This window comes from Bos mutus, chromosome 15, assembly GCF_027580195.1.
Source record: "Bos mutus isolate GX-2022 chromosome 15, NWIPB_WYAK_1.1, whole genome shotgun sequence".
Taxonomy (NCBI): Eukaryota; Metazoa; Chordata; class Mammalia; order Artiodactyla; family Bovidae; genus Bos; species Bos mutus.
The window spans coordinates 43,471,659-43,493,558 of NC_091631.1; the positions used below are offsets into that span (position 1 = coordinate 43,471,659).

Here is a 21,900-nt window from a genome sequence, read left to right on the forward strand (position 1 = left end):
CAGTCCATAGCACTGCACAGAGTTGGACATGACTGAAGCAACTTAGCATGCACACACCAAAAGAATCACTCAGCCATAAGTATATTTCATACCATGTTACAAAAAGATTCCAATTTTGTTCTTTTTATCTCTTTCTTTGTGAGGAGGCAGCCAGAGTTGTACTAGTTCTGAGATATAAACTGATTCTAATGGCCAATCTTCTTCTTTCTTTTTTTTTTTTTTTTCTATTTAAGGATAAAGAGACTGTAATGAGATTTTAGATGTTAGGTATTATTATCCACATTTTACAAACTGGGAAACTCAAATGCACTAAGATTTTCATATCACAAAAAAGGCAAATTGAGATACAACCTGGAATGATGGAAATAGCGCTAGTCTAGAAGTCAAAGACAGCTGGCTTCCACTCATGACTCTGACAACATGCAGACTTTTAAGCCTGGACGAGTTGTCTATGCCTCAGCTCCCTTGTATACAGTAAAGGATTTGCACTAGAGAAAGAGTGCCAAAGAAATTTCAAAGAAAAACAGAAGTGGGAACTTAACATATATTTGGGAACTTTTTATTTTACCAACTAAAATTACTGGAAAACAAAGAAATGAAGCACACCCTATCTATTATCACCTGTGCTTCATAAAAGGAAAGGGCATTTTAATTCCAAAAAAAAGTAGAAAAAAAAACGTAAACTTAGGGTTATTTTTCTGTATAGCTTAACAGTAAACTCACTATATTGTTGTCCAATAGGAATAGGTGCCCACCCTACCCCTGATCAGTGAGTGAGAGCCATGGGGACCACTGGAGCATGTGTCCAAGTTTAACATTCTGTGAAAGCAGAAGAATGGAAGCCAGACATCTGACATCTCTCAGGGTAGTGCTCCGGCAATATTGTCTTAAAATTCCATCGTTAAAGAACTGTCTTTATAACCTTTGCCATATCCAAGTACCCAATTATTACTTACTTACAGTTTTATTTAAATTGACTTCTTTTTTTGCTTAAATACATTTCAAAAGCACTACCTCAAATAGAAAACCAATAGGAAATTCAATAGAAAATCACTTGTCATAAGTAAATGATAATGTAACAATAAAAATAAAAGTTTTACTTTAATTCTAAGCACTATTGTCCCCCAAAGCTCCAAGACTTAAGATGATCTCTCTCGCCTACAAAGAGAGAGATTAGCACAACCTGAAAAGGGCTTAAAGTGTACTAACACTAAACTGAGCCCTCAATGTAATCAGGGAGATCAAGGGAAAAGAGAAAAGAGCTGTTTTTTCCCTGGGGAACTGATTCAATGTTATGTAATGTCATATGCTGGCACCACCTGGATCATCCGCCCACTGGGCTCCATACCCTCCTGCTCCTTAAGAGGTAATGCACTCTCGCACTCTTCTTTAATCCCAAAGAAGCAGAGGCTTTGGCTTCCTTGAATTTTCCCTGATTTGAGAAGGAGCTGGGAGTAAAGTCTGAGAGATAAGCAGAAGTAGATAAGATACAAAAGGGAGAGTCTAGAGAGAGTTCAGGAAACTGAAGAATAGTGTGCATGGAAAGCATTGAGATTCACCATCAGGCTCTGGTCAGCTGAATGATATCTTTGCCATAAGAAAATAGGTAGCAAGCTGATTAATAATTCTATATAGCAGCTAAAAGAATCTGGTTCGGTATAACCTCTTTTTATTTCTAGATCCACTCCAACTTTAACCATCTAGCATGATTAACTCACGCAAAGTTTCTAATCCACAATAAGAATTTATACTTTTATCTAAGGCCATTGCTATTCATGAATTATAGCAGCTTTACCTATTCTTTATAATTCAGAAACTTCATTATTAAAATGTTAGAAGCGGGCTATAGAGCATCTATCATTACTTAAAAAGTTAATTCGATTACATAAAAGAAATAATTAGATTTGCATTTTTATCTTGGATTTAAACTTTCAAAGATCACAGCAGCCTGCCCATGGGCAATTAAAAACAGCATACAGCAGAGAAATGGAGAGAGGGTCTGTTTTTCCTGGCTAATTCACGATTGAAGATAGAATTACAAAATATTTTAAGGGTTTGCTGAAAATGGGGGCTAATCCTAGACTTCTAAGCTTTGTTTAGAACTCTCATTTCATTGCGAGAGTATCAGATACACATACAATGCTAATAGAAGTATCGAGTTACTTGCAATGGGTTTATTTAGTCCTGTTCAGAGGCTGTTGAAAGGAGATCCCTTACCTGATCAATAACACCCAAAAAAGGACTATTTGCTAGAGCCAAAACAGGAGCAGTGTAATTGCTTTTTGTTTACCAATGCTAAATACAATTAACAAAGAGATACAACATATACAACATAAAACAGAGGAACTACGTGAGATTGCAGGGTTCCTCACTTTCCTCAGTCTTCCTGCCGTCTGTTCAGCCAATTCCAAAAGACAATAAATGCAAGGTCCAGCTCTTAAAATTAGAGGTCAATTAGATACTAAATGATGAAGCATATCTTCAAATATATATCTATTATTATTATCCTGGCAAAAAATTAATTAACCAGGTCATGCAGGCCATGAAGGCTAATGTACAAAGTAATTATTTCTGATCTTTAGACAACTACTTCACATAAAAAGGTAGTCCTTATTCTGCTCAGCAGATACCTGAAATGCCTGTAGTTAATCATATTGAAGGAAACAAGAGGCAAGGTTTATCTCCTTAAAAGGTGAGAGTACATCTCAAGTTATTCTGTTTAATGGTTTAAGAACAACCACCTCTCTACTCATAATATTAATACGTCTACTGGTTATGTAGGAAGAAAGGAGAACACAATTTAATGGCACTCCACCACATGACAAAGACACAGACGCACAAAATATGCAAACAGAACAGATGAGTATATTATAATCAAAATAGAAAACACTACATATGAAAAATACTCACATACTCCTAAACAATAGAGTGACGCTTCAGTGGAGAGACAAACACTTGGTTGTGTAAATAAGCAGCATGTATAATCAGAGCGTTTAAAAGAGAAGTTTTCAGATAACAGAAAGTATCTGCAAAGCAGCAGCAATGGCATTAGTTCAGGCCTTCCACGGACTGAGTTCATCATCTAATTCATGTATTAAATGGTGACAGAAAGACAATGAATATTGTATATTAATCAGGCTAAGTTGCTTCAGTCATGTCTGAAACATGTCTGGAAACGCTTCAGTTATTTCCTTCTACAGGGGATCTTCTCAACCCAGGGATCAAATCTGTGTCTTTTATCTCTCCTGCATTGGCAAGCAGATTCTTTACTACCAGCACTGCCTGGGAAGCCCATATATTAATCATAATGATTAACAAATAACCACAGATTTCAAGTTTCACAATTTTACCCCCAACGGTATTTATGTATTAGTTAGCTGAATCACTGGCTCTGGCCCAGGAAGCCAAATGCCAAATAAAATCTCAACCAACCAGTCCCTTCTTAAGAGACCACTGCTGACAGGTCAGTGATGTGAGGAGAGGACACTGTCTATACAGTGCACAACACAGCCACTTGAATTAACTCTAAAACTGAGGTCTAAAGAGACATGAATATATGGATCACACCGTTCAGGTCTGAAAAAAGAAAGTGTCTCATAGAGATATTTTAATAAAGTGAATTCTCTTGCAAAGATTAAGTTCTAGCAACAAAATGCTGTCATTAAATATGTTTCTACTGACATTCTATCAAAACCAAAAAATATGATATGTCCATGAAGAATATCTTCTCTAGATTGCAAAACCATGACATGGTCAAATGAGGTTAGATGAATAAATATATGGATGGATCAAGAAATCAAGAGTTATAAAATATTTTCTAGTTTGCGTAGATTAGACTATGTTTAATGACTGATTAAAATGTTGTAAATATGTGCTGATATATCCAATGGATTCAAAGTGAATTTTGTTTACTAGTCAATATAATTCATAAATAAAATGCTTCAAAAGACTGACTAAGCTACTATGGTGCAATGTGGGAGACAAGGAGAAAGAAATTACTGAAGCAGTTATTTGGTCTTTGGAATTACAGCAAGAGCAATATTCCCAAATTCAAGGATTCATATTCCATGATCTGTTAGTTTTGCTTTCCACAAACTTGATAAAAACTGTGCTATTTCTGTCCATGCTAAGTTGCTTCAGTCATGTCCAACTCTTTGCAACCCTATGGACTATAGCCTGCCAGGCTCCTCTGTCCATAGGATTCTCCAGGCAAGAATACTGGAGTGGGTTGCCATGCTCTCCTCCAGGGGATCTTCCCTGCCCAACGATCAAACCTACGTCTCGTGTCTCCTGCACTGGCAGGTGAGTTCTTTACCACTAGCACACCTGAAAAGCCCCATTTCTGTCCCAGAAGTATCAAAAATATCTAACTTTTTGGGCTTCATATCCAGGGAATTATCCAGGAGAAATATCAATAACCTCAGATACGCAGATGACACCACCCTTGTGGCAGAAAGTGAAGAACTAAAGAGCCTCTTGATGAAAGTGAAAGAGAGTGAAAAAGTTGGCTTAAAGCTCAACATTCAGAAAACTAAGATCATGGCATCCAGTCCTATCACTTCATGACAAATAGATGGGGAAACAGTGGAAACAGTGGCTGACTTTATTTTGGGGGGCTCCAAAATCACTGCAGATGGTGATTGCAGCCATGAAATTAAAAGACGCTTACTCCTTGGAAGGAAAGTTATGGCCAACCTAGACAGCATATTCAAAAGCAGAGACATTACTTTGCCAACCAAGGTCCGTCTAGTCAAGGTTATGGTTTTTCCAGTGGTCATATATGGATGTGAGAGTTGGACTATAAAGAAAGCTGAGTGCCAAAGAATTGATGTTTTTGAACTGTGGTGTTGGAGAAGACTCTTGAGAGTCCCTTGGACTGCAAGGAGATCCAACCAGTCCATCCTAAAGGAGATCAGTCCTGGGTGTTCATTAGAAGGACTCATGTTGAAGCTGAAACTCCAATATTTTGGCCACCTGATGCAAAGAGCTGACTCAATTGAAAAGACCCTGATACTGGGAAAGATTGAGGGCAGGAGGAGAAGGGTATAACAGAGGATGAGATGGTTGGATGGCATCACCGACTCGACGGACGTGAGTTTGAGTGAACTCTGGGAGTTGGTGATGGACAGGGAGGCCTGGCGTGCTATGGTTCATGGGGTTGCAGAGAGTTGGACATGACTGAACAACTGATCTGATCTGATCTTATCCAGGAAATTACTGTGTAACAGATTAGAGGAATCACCATTTTCCTCAAAGCACAAACAGAGGGATTGGAATTCACTAAGCAAACAGCCTCCTAAAAGATCTGTTGATATTAAAGAATTTTAAAAATAATTAAAGTTATTAACCTGATTTTTTAAATGGTAAAAATTGACTCATCAAAAGTATAAAAACACTAGTTCATAAAATCATTCATTTTACAATTTCAGCATGGCTTAAAGACCATGCATGTGTGCTAAGTCACTTCAGTCGTGTCTGACTCTGTGTGACCCTATGGACTCTAGTCTGCCAGGCTCCTTTGTTCATGAAATTCTCCAGGCAAGAATACTGAAGCGGGCTGCCATGCCCTCCTCCAGGGGATCTTCCCGACCCATGAATGAAAACCGTGTCTCCTGGGTCTCCTGCATTGGCAGGCGGGTACTTTACCACTAGTGCCACCTGGGAAGTCCACATAATCTTAATAGTACATCTCTTTAAAAATTCAGTTATAATTCACCAAGATGAAATTACATTAAAATTATATTCAAGGAAAAAATACATAAATGAAATAATTTCTAACTACATATACAGAATATGTTTTGAATGACTGCAAATAAAAAAAAAAGCTCAAGGACTTTTTATAATACTATCTTAATCCTGCCTTTTCCTATCGCTAATGAAGAATTCTGCCTTTCAATGTGTGCAAATCATTCAGGTTTTCATTTGTTTCCATTATTGTAGACCCAGACGAGTTTGTGTGTGGTTGTTATAATAGGTTAGACACTTTCCTTTCTTTTTATTACAGCTTGCAAATTCCAAAGCAACAAGCACTAATTCAGAAGTCAGCATTCTGAACTAGAAGTAAAGAACAATCTTGAACATAATCACCTGATACTTAGGATCTATGGCCAATTGCCAAGGCTTAATCTTGCTGACCCTGTTAGGAAATAAGTTCTAGAATACAAGATTTTAAAAGAAGGGAAAAGGTCAAACTTGGGATCTCAAATTGTCACTGTATTCATTCAGTTTTAGAAGAGAAGTTAAGTTTTGTATTTATCTTATTTTAATCTCTGTTTTGTTTTGTTTTTAAAAGAGAGAATGTTTCTTCATGATAGAAAAATGGTTGAAGCATTCCTTAAATCTCATATTTTGCTCAAATTAAAATGAGTCCAACAAAAGTCTCTCTCTTAAGTTTGATCATGCTTATGGCTGGCCAAAAACCTTATGTGAAAATACAGTTAACCCATTTTCCTTCCAAAAAAATAACTAAAATTCTGAATATCAAATACGTGCTTTGTGTAAGAGATGAATATGTTTTGTGTAAGGAGTAAATGTTTTTCAGTATTTGAAAAATTCTTTGAATGGTCGTGTACTCGATTAGATAAACACTGACAAGATATGCAGTGAAGCAGTAGCTCAGGAGAGATTAAACTGTAATACAGATTATTGCCTCCTCTTTTTTTTTTAAATAAAATATGAATTCTTGTTACAAAGAATCCCATATTTCTAAAATTAATGTAACTATTTTGAATCTGTCTATGATTTTTATAGTTTATACTGCTGAGATCAAGGCCTGACAGGCTTCAATTTTTTAAAATTTAAACAATGAGAAATATGTATAAAATTTAAAGCAATTGAACTTCTATTAAAACACTAGGAAAACCAATTTTCTTGTCTTCTCAAATTGAACATTCTGACAAATAATATTTGAAGATTGTGTTCTAGTTTCCTGAAAAAGATTTCAACTCATACAGTTGTTATGACTATAAAATCATATGTAATTAATAAATGCCTATAATATTTCACAAAGATATCCTGAACTAATTTTGTTGCTATTCATCTGAGATCCTCAGTACCACAGGCACACATCAGTTAAGACATCAGTTAATGCAAACAACTTTGGACTAAGAAGTGAAATATATTCAAAACAAATAATGAAGTAGGTAATAAAGAGGTAGTAAAAACATTAATAATAAGTAACTGATATGAAACTCCAGTACTTTGGCCACCTCATGCGAAGAGTTGACTCGTTGGAAAAGACTCTGATGCTGGGAGGGATTGGAGGCAGGAGGAGAAGGGAATGACAGAGGATGAGATGGCTGGATGGCATCACTGATTCAATGGACGTGAGTTTCAGTGAACTCCGAGAGTTGGTGATGGACAGGGAGGCCTGGCGTGCTGCAATTCATGGGGTCGCAAAGAGTCGGACACGACTGAGCGACTGATCTGATCTGATATGAAAACATCTCAGGGAATTTCTCCCATTTCTGCTTTACAAATAGGAGAAACAGAGAGTACTCTAAACAATCAGGTTATTTAACACCTACCAAGTTCTTAGAGAGGGATCTAGAGAAAAATGTAGGAAGCCACAGGCTAAAAATCTTGACCTTAGCAGTGGGAGACACACTGGAGCAAGTGAACACCTGGACAGTTATTTAATTAAGGATCTCAGCATGAGTCATAAGATATCAGGATAAAAAATCATTCTAAGATTTAATTATAAAAGCTGACTGTCCAAAATGCCAGAGACATACTATCTATTATGTTTGGATTCATTATTTTGAATCATATAGACTTGAGTATGGAATACAGAATCAGAAGTAATTAAAACTAATTAAACTAATTAAAACTAATTAAAACAACAACAAACACTAGTTAAAACTTCCCAGTAAAGATGGACAAAGTGCCAAATTAGGTTACAAATACTTCTTCAGACACCAAATAAGTGTTTTAAATGCAGTGACTACTGCCCAGAACACTAAGTGTGACTACACAATGAAGCAAAGATCTAAATCATTGACTTTCATTGGTAAGGTGAAATAAGTTATAACTTTATGTAAATGATTTTTAAAAACATAGGAAGGTGTAATACTAATCCCAAGGAAAGGACTAATATAATTCAGAATATAGTGCCCCAACTAGGCTGAATAATATATCCCAGTATAGAAAATATCTACAACAACCAAGAGAAACCCAGAGGCTGTGGTGGGTACAGGTAACTCTGGGATCAGTATGCCTGAGGTTTAATCACCAGACAACCAGTTGCTTTCTCTAAGGCTGTTTAGAAGTCACACACTCACCTATGCGCATATCCAAAAATGGAGATCACTTCCCTTATCTATGTCAAATAGCTGTTAGTTGAATTAACTGTCAAATATCTAACGGAATAACAGAAACCAGAATTCTTTCTCAGGCCATTGTAATTATGATCTGTATTGTGTTACCCTGCCACACACACACACACAAAAAAGGAATAAAGAAAAAGAAATTTCTAAACTGTGTTACAATTACTCAAGAACAAGATTTTCTTCCTTTCTAGACTATAAGCTTCTTGAAGACAATTACTAATCTTTATATTCCTTTCAGCACCTAGCAGAAATGCAGTTAATATCTAAAAAGAACAAATTAATTATCACCAACCTTTTCTTAGATCATAAGATTCTTCTCATAGTTGGCCCAATCAGACATCCTAACAAGCAAATAAACTTAAGCTTCTACCCATGATACTATCAGACGGTAAAATACAGAGCAAGTAATTTTGTGGCAATAAAACTAGCACGAGTATGCCACCTTGGAAACCATTATGTTTTCACTAGGTTGTATTAGTCAAATGGCAGATGGTAAAAAAGGTAAGGTTTATCCTGCTTATGCATCACATCAGAAAAGAATGCTTAGGCTTCCACCAAGTCAATATTTCCTACATCCACTTATACAACTGTATACAACATCCTTGAATAAAAGCCCTATTGGTGCTGTTTATAGAGAAGGGTGCATTTGCAGCATTTTAAATTCCATTTTCAAGGAGGAAAGTATCTAAGTATGAGAGTAATAAATACACAGACCTGGATCTGTTGTTGCAGGAGATTAATTTTGTGCTGCTGTTGCAGAAGTTGCTGCTGTTGTCTTGCAATCTATCAGAAATAAAATTTCATTAAGTTAAAATGAAATGCTTACACCTTTGCCATTACCTGAGGTACATCTCCTGGTATTACAAGAAAGTTTTACTGTACTTCTAATACGAAAGAATTCCCATAAAATGAGAGAGGCAGAATCAGAAAGTTGGAGAGAAGGGAAATATTTCAAACAGGTGCCATCTCTCTGCTTACCCCTAAATCTTGACCTGTACATGAAAACTACCCACCTTGTATTACATTTGTGAGCAGTTCATCTATATCTGCACTGGTCGTCTGGAAAGAATGGGAGTTTCAAAATCTGATCCTTGGAGAATAAAGACAGGAAAACTCTGGCTACATGTTTCTGAGGAGCTTAATTTGGATTTAAAAATTAAAATACATAAGCAAAGACATGAAAGAACTTTCTATTACTTATAATATGGCCTACTTTGGTGAGACCTTTTCTACTGTAATGATTTTTAGAACTGATAATGCTTACAAATATTGTCAAGGGAATGTCAAAAGAAAAAAAAACAGCAAAAAGCAAAAACTTTTATCTTTTTTTTGCTGATGTAGTGTGTAACATACAAAGCATTTTTTTTAAACAAACAAAATTTCATATTTATTCACATCTTTTTTTACTGTAATGTGTTAGTTTTATAGTACAGGATGCACATATAGTTTTGTATTCCCTTGCTTCATCCAACAAATTCAACAACTTAACATGTCATCTGGTCTATAAAAAAAAACATTAACTACTTAATGCAAGCCCCATTGAAGACTGAATCTTCCCCTCAGGAGAGCAAAGAACTTCTTTAGGATAATAGTGTTTACTATAAAACATGAGTTAGGTGTCAGGCTGCTTATTACCTCAAAATCTGAGCTGCTGGAGCTTGAAACCCATGGGAATGCCCCTTAGTGAGAACACACTCACTGCCAACCTAGGAAGCCAGAGAAAAAAATGCCCAGAAAGCTCTTAGGACAACTTGGTTTCATGATGCCTATAGGCAAGAGTTATTTCTTCCCTATTTCTTCTATTTCCAAAACATTCTAAAATGGACAGTGTTGGAAATGAGTGTGAATTGCCCCTCAGCTGTATACTTTCTGAGTCTTTTTGATATTTTAGCCTAGAGTAGAGGGAAATACCCAAATTACATTCCTTTCAGCAGAAGATGACAAATAGCAGTCTGCCCCCAAATATGGCTTAATGGTTTCTGGTGGTGACTGGTTCATACTAGAAGTCATGATAAAGCTGCCCCTAACATAGGCTGCAGTTTCAGAAATGGGACCACTCCTCCCCAAAGCTTTATAAGCAAAATGGAAATAGTATTTAATCAGGTTGAAAAGGCTCACTCTGCTTACCACCATTCAAATCAGAAATGGACAACTCTGCAACTCTAGGTATACATGCTGGATCTCTGAATATTTATTTCCTCTTAGCAATCCAGTGAAACACCGCTAGACATCTAATATTGATGGTCCCTCCTAAATGATAAAGTGCTGCATAGAAACGCATCCAAAACACCACAGTGCAATTACTATCATCCACTCTAGACGTATGGGTTTGACACAGTGAAGTATGGCACATAAGCACCGTGTGGCTCAAATTCTGAATTTTATTTGCCAATCGGTTGAGCTACATGCTCGCTTCATTGAGCATGACAACCTAGTTTTAAGTGTCATTTAATTTTCATTTTGAAATATAATTACAAAGTGTTCACTGTAAGATATCACTCGTCTGCAAATGTGTCAAGATTAATTTGTGCTAGCTTATTCACAAGTGTCAATAGTTAATTACTGTGTCATCTCTGGATGGCTAAATGACATTCTAACTTCTGATTTTTTACAGTGTTCCTTTATGTTATTTTCCATTAGGGGCTGAGTCCATATTCCTACATGTGGGCAAATATTCAAGCATATAAAATACCAGACGTCACAACTCATTAAAATCAACAGAGCATATATTGCTCTATATACCCCTATAAAATACAGTTAACTGAAAAGATAATTCCAGTAATAATGTCAGATTCCTAAAAACTGCACATTAATTTGGATCTGTCTGATCTAAAGCATCAGGGACTACTCTATAGGATCCTTGTTGTTAGATTAATGTACTCTTATGAGACAGGAAAAACATTTGGGAAAGTGATTTATTTTTTAAAAGATACACACTTAAACTTTGCTATTTTTCTTCCTTCTCACTTCTAAATCAATGAAGTCAAATTCTTCCAGGAGCCATGTGTTAATTTGTTTTTAATGATTTACCTATGCTAAAAGAGAGTGACCATATAATTTATCAGCCTAGCCAGGACAACTTTCACAGGTGGAAGAGAGGAGTATTAATAATTACTCTGGAAAACAGACATTAATCAGAGCTATCCTGGAAAAACTGAGACATGTAGTCACCCTAGCTTGAACCAGTAAGTTGAAAGATTCTCAAAGTTTTTCTAGGCCAGGATCTTCTTTTACTGGATGAGAAAAGAAGTCCAGAGAGAAGCAATTTACTCATGGTTAAGCTACACTGGGGATATATGTGATACCTACATGAACAAGTATCCCTGAGTAATTAATCAAATGCAAATATTCTGGAAAATGTTATCATTTCAGTTATGACCCGTTGCTATTATGCCTTTCTTTGTCCTCCACATATCCCCTCAGTATTCTCAATGACCCTGGATTTCCAGAAGGCTTCTTTCTTTCCTTGTCTTTTTTTTAGGAAGGCTTATGACAAATAAACCAATCAATGTGATTACTCTCTGAGCTTGGCACATTCCACGTCTCCAGTTCATCAGCTCCTATTGCAGGGCTCACCTGTTCTTGCTGTTGGCGAGCAAGGTCCATTTGCTGCCGTTGTTTCTCAATTTGTGACGCTGCCAGTTTTTTCTGTTCATCATGCGCTGCCAGGAGCTGCTCCCGTAAACTGATCAGCTGGGTAATCATGGTAGAGAGCTGCCGTTCTTTTTCTGCCAGACTCTCAGGTGTACCTAAAATGGAAGTGAAAAGATATCTCACAAGTTTGAGAAAATTCTGAATGAATTAGGGAAGTGAGTGGGTAGGCAGATTTAGAAAGGGACTACTCTAAGACACAAATATCTGGGACAATAACTGGAGGTCACTGTAAGTGCAAGAACTCTACGGAGAGCAATGGAATGAGCACTAGAGTTAGTCATTGCCCTGCCAACAAAAAGGACTGTTGCCAATAAAATACTCACTCTTCCCTCTTGTTCTTTAAAACAAAACAAAACAGAACAAACTACTCTGTTCTCTCCCTTTCACCACATTCCCCTTCCCTCTCCACCCAAATCTATCTTGTCAAGCTAGGAAACGTATGCTATTTAGTACCAAAGATTAGAAACTATAGGTTGTATTAATATTCTATAATCACCTCTACCCTCAATGACTAACAGAGAATTTAAGACATAGTAGGTACTTAATCAATGTTATTTCAGTACTTTTCTGATCACTGCCCGCATAAAATTTTTCTATCGTGCAAAGATCTATGTCTGAAGCTTAGAAGTCCGAGGTGTCTCTTGGCTATGGGACCAGGGACAGAAAGAGGAAAAAAATAAATAAATAAAACTGTCTTGCTTCAGGTGACAATGAAATTGATTTCTTTTTTCTCCTGTGAGGGGATCAAGCTAAAGTCCCCAGGTTCATCCTTAAAGGCAAAAATATTGCTTGGGGGGCTCACTCACCCCTTTGTCATTTGTCATTCTTCAAAGGGAAAAAACACATTCAAGGTTGAAAAGGTTGAAAAGGTTATGATGTCACTGCACACTTACGGTTTGTACTAATGGTGCTGAACAGTCTATTTATGGGCAAATTACACAGCTCTCCTAAGTAAAGGGTACAGAATCCTTTTGTGACTTGAAATTAGAGCATTTTACTGTAGCATAAGATGAGAATTTCAACCCACTGTATGTGAGCACACAGGTTTCATTATGAAGAAATGATCTATGCTTTGAAAGCTTTTCAGAAAGATGCCACCAGCTGTCAAAAGAGATAAAGATTGCCAGTTTTTGTTTGTGTGGAAGAGGAGACTTCCAATCTCCTTATGAAATTCCCCTCATTCCTGCTAAGAAAGCGCCAGGACAGTCTGAGAAACTGAACATATTTTAATTAGGAAAGGACCTATTTTTTGAGTGGGCCCATGGGAAAAAGGAGCCTTCAAAGGATGTTGGCTAGCCTTTACTAATATATGATTCTCACAAGGTAAGACCTGATATCAGTTGAGAAGCTACAATATTTAGGATTACTTTGGTATTAGTGCCAATTCATGTCCTTAAAAATAAATAAGTAAACACATAACTAAATAAACTGTCAATGTTCCATAATCCTTAAAGATTCGTTGAGCTGAAAGGTGGCCTAAAATAAAAATTAAAAGAAAAATAAGATAGTGAAATGATACTAGAAAAAGTACGTCACTGATATGGAAACAAATTCTGCATCTCAAGGATTGTAACCAGTTGTTCTTTCTAGCTACTGAGAGTGGTTGTTTTAAATGAGTTTTTATTTCAGCAATAGGAATTTAAGCCTGGTGAAAGAAAGAACTTCTTGATCCAGAAATATTAAAATTCAAAATCAGGTTCCTAGAGGGGAATCATAAAATCTCTTCCAAAGTAAAACAAGCTCAACTAATATAGATGTTAATGATATATAGGAATGAGGAGATATAAAACAAGTATGAAATTTTACTTACTCATTTCATTAAACTTTAATTAAAGAATATTTCCTGAATCTCAGGTACTGTATCAAGAACCAAGGATACAGATACCACAGCAAGAAAAAGCAGACAGAGTTTCCTACTCTCACCCTCATCAAGCAATCACATATGTAAGTGTAGACTACAACTACATAAGAATTATAAACAGGACAGATACTTGCTGGGAGGTTTAACCAAGTTTGGGAGGACCAAGACTCAGGAAGGTATGCCTGAAAAAGTATCAGTAATAAGTTAACAGAAACATGAAGAATTAACTAGTCAGAGTTGGAGGGTGGTCAAGAAGCTTTTCAGTAGGAGAAAACAACATAGACAAAGGCCCTGTGAGGTGCCAGGTGGTGGTGGAGAGTGTCAGTGTGTGTTCCAGAAATCAAAACAAGGTAGTTAAACTTAGGCAAAAACAAACAAAAAAACAAAGGAGAGTAGAATACTAAATGAGGCTTCTGCCGCTGCTGCTGCTGCTGCTGCTGCTGCTGTTAAGTCGCTTGAGTTGTGTCCGACTCTGTGCGACCCCATAGACGGCAGCCCACCAGGCTCCACCGTCCCTGGGATTCTCCAGGCAAGAACACTGGAGTGGATTGCCATTTCCTTCTCCAAGGCATGAAAGTGAAAAGTGAAAGTGAAGTCGCTCAGTCGTGCCTGATTCTTAGCAACCCCATGGACTGCAGCCTACCAGGCTCCTCCATCCATAGGATTTTTCCAGGCAAGAGTATTGGAGTGGGGTGCCATTGCTTTCTCCAAAATGAGGCTAGAGAGGTAGGAAAAGGTCACACCATTCAGCTCCTTACAGACCGTGCTGGATGAACTTCATGTTTATTCCAAGAAAATTTTAAAATCACTAAAATATTTTAAACAAGAGATGATGTGGGCATTCTGGCTATAGTGTGGAGAATAGTTTGGAAGTTATTAGAACAGATAAATGGGATATATGCAAATTTTATCATATATTTTTTGTATGTAACAACATTCTGAATTAACAACATTCTGATTTACCTGTAATTTTATAGTTATACCTACATCTTGATGAAGGTGAAAGAGGAGAGTGAAAAAGTTGGCTTAAAGCTCAACATTCAGAAAACGAAGATCATGGCATCTGGTCCCATCACTTCATGGCAAATAGATGGGAAACAGTGGCTGACTTTATTTTTCTGGGTTCCAAAATCACTGTAGATGGTGATTGCAGCCATGAAATTAAAAGATGCTTACTCCTTGGAAGGAAAGTTATGACCAACCTAGACAGCACATTGAAAAGCAGAGACATTACTTTGCCAACAAAGGTCCATCTAGTCAAGGCTATGATTTTTCTAGTGGTCATGTATGGATGTGAGAGTTGGACTATAAAGAAAGCTGAGTGCAGAAGAATTGATGCTTTTGAGCTGTGGTGTTGGAGAAGACTCTTGAGAGTCCCTTGGACTGCAAGGAGTTCCAACCAGTCAATCCTAAAGGAAACCAGTCCTGAATATTCATTGGAAGGACTGATGCTGAAGCTGAAATTCCGATACTTTGGCCACCTGATGCGAAGATCTGACTCATTTGAAAAGACCCTGATTCTGGGAAAGATTGAGGGCAGAAGGAGAAGGGGACAACCGAGGATGAGATGGTTGGACGGCATCACTGACTCAGTGGACATGGGTTTGGGTGAACTCCAGGAGTTGGTGATGGACAGGGAGGCCTGGTGTGCTGCGGTTCATGGGGTCGCAAAGAGTCAGACACGACTGAATGACTGAACTGAACTGAACATATATGAGATGAGTTAAGAGAACACTTACTGGACAGTGGTAAAGTTACTGTGCCATAATTCTTTGTTACTAAAGAAGAGCGTTCACAGGAAGTTTGGGGCAAGGACCAATATAAGAGTTGGATCTGGCAGTTAGAGTCCCCGGTAAAGACTGGAACATTTTCTTCTCTCCTAGGTTAAACTACATCTTTTCAAAACCCTTTAATATATTTCTCTTTCTTCCCTGCATAGGAAACAGAAAAGCTGAAGATAACATATAAGTGGCTTCTTAACCTCTTCTGTTCAAGGTGAAGCTAACAGGTCCATAAATAAATAGATGCTTCCAAAACTAACAGACATGTATACCTGAATTAATAGAGAAACACCATTTAACTGAATCTTTTTACAAATCAGCATGCTACTCAAGTTGTTTAATTGTAAAAATTCAACGATATCTAAATAAGTCTTTCATTGACCTTAAAAAAGATACATGTTTAAGAAGAAAACAAGCCATGATCGGTATGTTTAAATCGAAAAGTTAGGTGCACATATAAGGCTATTGTTATTTTATCCCTAAATTTGAGAAGCACGTATATCTTTTGAATAGGTGTGAGTGGCATGACAAATGCAGTTTGAATGAAATATAGTAGTATAACAAATCTAAAATCACTCCCGAAATGGGAAATATACGTGTGGATATATATGTATACACACACACATTTTAGCCTATACGTTTAGACAATATAAGCTCTTATATAATGTAAACTGATTTCTAGTTTTGTGGCTCAGTAGTAAAAGAATCCACCTGCCAATGCAGGAGGAACAGGAGCTGCCAATTTGATCTCTAGGTCAGAAAGATCCCCTGGAGAAGGAAATGGCAACCCACTCCAGTATTCTCGCCTGGAGCATTCCATGGACAGAGGAGCCTGACAGGCTACAGTCCATGGGGTTGAAAAGAGTTGGACATGACTGAGTGGCAGGACACACACACACACACACACACACACACACACACACACACACAGGACTACACATACATATGCGTGTAGTCATTTTTCTGTTCTATACCCATTGTATTTGTTCATATGTAGTGGTTTAAACTCAAGTATTTAAAATCTGTGGTGCTGGATTTTTGTTTTAATTAACAGCAAATTTGTATGCAGCTATAATAAAAATAATATCAAGTCTAAATCACACTGACTAATCAACCTGCAAACACAAGTTACTTCACCTCAAAACTACTAGTTTAATTGAACGTGAAACTTTGCCATAGCAAAGAACTAACAACTGCCAGAGTTGTTTAAAAGTAGACAATTTAATAAGACGTACTGGGGCGACCTAACTACATATTAAGGAAGGCAGATGACCCTATAGAATGCTCTTAGAAGGTGGCCTAACTCTATGTAGGAGATCTTGTCTTAAATTACATTTTGAGGTTTGATCAAATCAACTTAGAAAAAAAGTAGATCAGATCCTGAGGATCTGCCCAGGCCAGCAGAGGTCATCAGTAGCTGCCTATATCATTTGTTTCTCATCTCTAGGCTATCTCAAATGATTCGTAAAACCACTGCCAGAAAATACCTCTCCTTCATAAAAACAGAAGTAGTTTCATAAACTGAAAAAAGGAACCAGCAAAAAAAGCTTCCGTACACAGCTTCTTTACAAGTTAGGGCGCCTGCTTTTATCCACCATCACACACAGAGTGCGCCTGACACTCTCTGCTGTAAACTGTATTCTCCAACTGGAAAGACAATGCAATAGGGTTTTTTGTTGTGTGTGTGTGTGTGTGTTTTTCATGGGGTCGTCTCTATCCCCAAACCACATCTGTCTTGAGTTTCTCTCAGATTAGTCAGGTGGATCAGTGCTCCCCAGGGCCTGCTCCAGCTGAAGTATTTTAATTTGACTAAACACCTGATTTATTTTATCTCTCCGATGAGAAAGGCAGTTTGTCTTAATAGAGCCTGTCAGCCCACAGCCCCATTCACAGCAATTTACAGGCAGCCAGGGACGCTGAAGAGAAGAGTGCCGTGATTCTGTATTTTATCCTCCTCCAGAAAGCACCTAAAAGCAGCTATTCACTGCTACTGCATGTGGCATTTCAGAACTGAATTAGCTTTTTATTCAAGTAACTACACTTGTTGTGAATAGCTTATCTGTAAAATTGCTACATTCACTACTGATTTTATTAACCTTTGGCTCTATCACAAAATGGTCTTCAGTTAGGAAAGACCTTTAAAATTGACACATTTTTTTCTTAGGGGCCTCTATTCCAGTGACTTCAGATTTACTGAGTTTGATCCATTGAATTCTTTACCAGTTGTACTTAAAATTTTGAGTCTCAATAGGAAGTCAATAGTGTGTAAATAAGGAAACACTTTTCAAAATGTAAATACAGCAGCAATTTCCCTCATCAAAAGTTTTCAAATACCATCTTTCACCATAACAGTTTCAAAATCAGCCCCCTATCCTTTTTTGGTCATAATCAGAAGAAGTTGGGAAAAAATTAACTGAAATAGACTATTTATTTTAAACTTTACAAAGTATAACTACCTGTCCCGAGGTACAAAGCCAATAGAGAAATTCAAAACAGATGAGAATTTAGGTAAAATAATAAGACAATTAGGACAAATCCTTTCTTGATATAGAATAAAAAATTAAAAATCAAGTTTGAAATTTTTTTTTTTTAAAACATCAGCTCCTAAAAGTTAGTATCACAATCTGCTAGTTAATTTTGCCCATGTGAAATATACATAATTACAATCAGTGGTGCTAGAAATAAGACTGGGCATTGGGAAGTCCCTAAAGATTCCACATCTGGATATGGGAGGCACCTTGCAGATAGCACTTTAATAAATGGATGTGCCTCACCTCTTTTACAACATTCCCCTATCTAGGACTTTTAAAATATAAAAATCTTAAACAGGTCACTCTCTTAATATCTGTCCTCTGAAAGCGGATCACTGCTGTATGGTGATGACTAAGTTTTTTCTAATGAGAAAACCCTGAAACAAGCACAACAGTGGAAAGAGAGACAGAGAAAATTAGGAATGTGAGGGGGGATTGGTAGAAAAAGAAATAGAGAAGGCGGAAGGGGAGAAACTAAGAGGGAAGTAGAGAGAGAGGGAAAGAGAACAAGCAAGAGCAGCTAAATTAAGTTTTGTGAATTTCTTTGCATGTTTTTTATTTCTTCATATTTACAAAATGAGAGGTAGTAGTGTTAAACACAATGTTTACCAAGTCAAATAAAACTAATATTAACAAATTAGTTTGGCATTATCTAGAAATGTGTCCTAGCAAATTTAAAATAAGACTTCTACCTAACCATTCTTCTTTATTGGATCACATACTACTTTAGTTAATAGGACTAAAGAACAAAATTACAAGAAGTCTGGGTATGAACAGTGTGTTTGGAATGATGGGGAGAGGTGGCAGTAACACTAGAGTGGAATTCTGATAGATATATACTTTTCCACATCAATCCTGGAAAGGATTAAAGAATTTAATCACAGAGCTCAGTCAACAATCCAGAAAGATTTTAAATTAAGTTGAAAAGAAATGCTCTTGAGAATCAATTCCCTGGTTAGTTCTAATTTTTTTTAATGGACATTGTTTGAGAAGAAAGACAAAATACAATGCTAGTCATAAAAGAAGGCTGCATTTGATCTTTTCTGCCCACAGGTAACCTGGTTAAACTGCGGCGTCTCAAACTGCAGCCTCCTCACACATCAGATGGGCTGTGATCTCTACTTCACAAGCTCAGTCCACCATTTAGCACTGGCCTTTTTCATACAGCGTTCTTTTAAATGTCACAAAATAGAACGGCAGAAAGTCAACAAAAATAAATAGGGTAAGCTGAAGAAAATAACAATCCGTCAGAAGGTCCCCTGATAAAAGTTACTTTGTGGTGACTGCCCGAGAAAGGAACCCCTGTCCCAGTATACTAGCAGCTAATTTGAGTTCTGAATCCAACAGCAGTTTTAAAAGCTTTCCACTCTAAAGGGCCCCAGTGCATCATAAAGATAAAGGATTTCAGTACAAAACCACCACAAAGACCTCTATTATCTTATCAGTCTTTGGTTACAACAGCTGAACCAATATGACTAAATTCTGAATGACTTTTTTCAAAAGAGTAAAATACTGGAATTTCTTTGTTTTCTCATCAGTCAGCTATTGTCATTGCTCCCATATGCTACTATCCACTACTTAGTAAATAAAAAGTTTCATAAATGCAGCGATTGTGCTCTTAGGAATCACTTAGGGACCACTACACAGGAAGTGTGGCTCATGGATCGAGGTACAGGCTGGGTTTTTTTCTTACCCAGTGTATGAGAATTTTCTTCTTAAAATGAAAACACTCACTTAAAATGTCATTAAAATTTTACTGTGTATGAGCAAGAGAAGGACACCCAGCAACTCCTAAATTAAGTTCAACTCTCCTGTCTATTCCAGGCACACTTACCTCTCCTTCAGTTTCCTCTCTCTCTAGCTGCAAAAGGAAGTCTATTCCTGGATCAACTGAGGTCTATTCATGTCGCAGATCCCAAAAGAGTAAGAACAATCCATGGAATTCTGCCATTTAGGCTCCTAACCTCACAGCTGGGTCTTTAGCCCATTGTGCTTTATTAGCTCATCCTTTCGGGGTCCGGAAATGAAGGTATCCTGAAATATCTCTCCTTCAGCATGATATGCTCTCATCACATTACTGTTCTCTGTGGGTAATAATTGGTCAATGGCTACATCTTCACAATTCACATATTAAAAGAGTAATTTCTGATCTTTCATAAATGCAAAATTCTTTGGTCCTTTGGGGGAAAAAGTAAAAAAAAAAAAAAATTAATATTGCCAACAACCATTATAGGATTGGCTCTTTCTCCAGAAGCTCCATCAGAATTAGAGGAAAGGAAAAGAAGGATTAAGAAAAATAAACCAAGGTATTTAACAAAGTATTGTCTTAAAAGATTTTATGTGATAGCTAATTTAATCATCATTCTAAGTGTTGCAGGGGCTTCCTTGGTGGTTCAGATGTAAAAGAATCTGCCTGCAAAGCAGATTTGATTCCCTGGGTCAGGAAGATCCCCTGGAGAAAAGAATGGCTACTCACTCCAGTATTCTTGCCTGGGAAAATTCCACGGGCAGAGGAGCCTAGTGGTCCATGGGGTCACAACTCTGAGTGACTTCTGAGTGACTAACACGTTGCATTACTTTTCATTTCACAGATGAAAAACTAACTATTAAAAGGAAAGAAACTTGACCAATTCATACCATTTGATCAGATTTGAATTCCGGTCTTCTGATTCTTAATCCAAGGAAGTCTGGAGCCTAAGGGAAAGCTAGCTATTATATCTTTCCTTGTCGCAAATTTAAAATATATTATAGGAAATTTCTAAAAGTTAGGAGCAATGCTGTAAGGGATCTAAAATTTTAATACCACATAAGGCTTCAAAAGTAAATGTTGTGGCCAGTTAGCTCAGTTGGTTAGAGTATGGTGCTAATAACACCAAGGTCGTGGGTTTGATGCCCTTATGGGCCAGAATAACTTTTTGGGCTTCCCTGGTGGCTCTGACGGTAAATAATTTGCCTGCAATGAGGGAGACTAAGGTTCGATCCCTGGGTCAGGAAGATCCCTTGGAGGAGGGCATGGTAACCCACTCCAATATTCTTATCTGGAAAATCCCATGGACAGAGGAGCCTGGTGGGCTACAGTCCACGGGGTCACAAAGAGTCTAACACGACTGATCAACTAACACACATGGCTTAGAAATATACAATTTCTTAGAAAAGGTTTCTTTACAAAATGAGAAGCCTATCTTTTAGATAGGCTAGGCAATTAGAATACCAAAGAGTTGAGCAAATTGAACTTTGATACCTTACAGATTAAAAACAGATCTTGATATTAAGTGATATACCTGGAGTTACTTAGGAAATTAGCACCTAGCCTGGCAGTCAAGATCCTCTGTTGCGTTTATTCTCCAAACCTATTTTCCCTTAGTCTCCTCAATGAGCACATGACTTCCTGGTTCTGAACAAATACAAGATTATACAGACAGTGACATCCCCAAATATTCCAGATACAATGTTTATCACACCCATGAAAGGCTGAAAAATATACTCAAATATTTCGCACATCAAGGGCACTGTTGTCATGGAGTACAGTGTCTCTGCAGGCTGAAACAGTAAGCTGCTAGCCAAGAGGAAATCACCTGGAGAAAACTAGTGAAGTGTTCCTAGCAAGGTCTGAGGAACTTCTCAAATACAGCTACGTCATAGGACAGTGGATTGTACAAACACACCACATACCTTGCCCGTTTCTACATTGTATTTATGACTTCTTCAGCGTAAATTAGGGGACCCCTGCCCTAGCCTAATATGCC

The 21,900-nt window shown here is 37.3% G+C and overlaps 1 protein-coding gene across 32 annotated transcripts in view; it reads right to left on the minus strand.

The window, feature by feature from the left end:
- SOX6 (SRY-box transcription factor 6) overlaps positions 1-21,900 on the minus strand; it is a 719,303-nt gene that overhangs the window by 215,652 nt on the left and 481,751 nt on the right. For all 32 annotated transcript variants that reach the window (XM_070384013.1, XM_070383997.1, XM_070384007.1 and 29 more), the window contains 2 exons: positions 11,904-12,076; positions 9,042-9,110 (listed from right to left, as the gene is read on the minus strand). In XM_070384013.1, the coding sequence (XP_070240114.1) occupies positions 9,042-9,110; positions 11,904-12,076 (242 nt within the window). The remainder of the gene's footprint in view (positions 1-9,041; positions 9,111-11,903; positions 12,077-21,900) is intronic.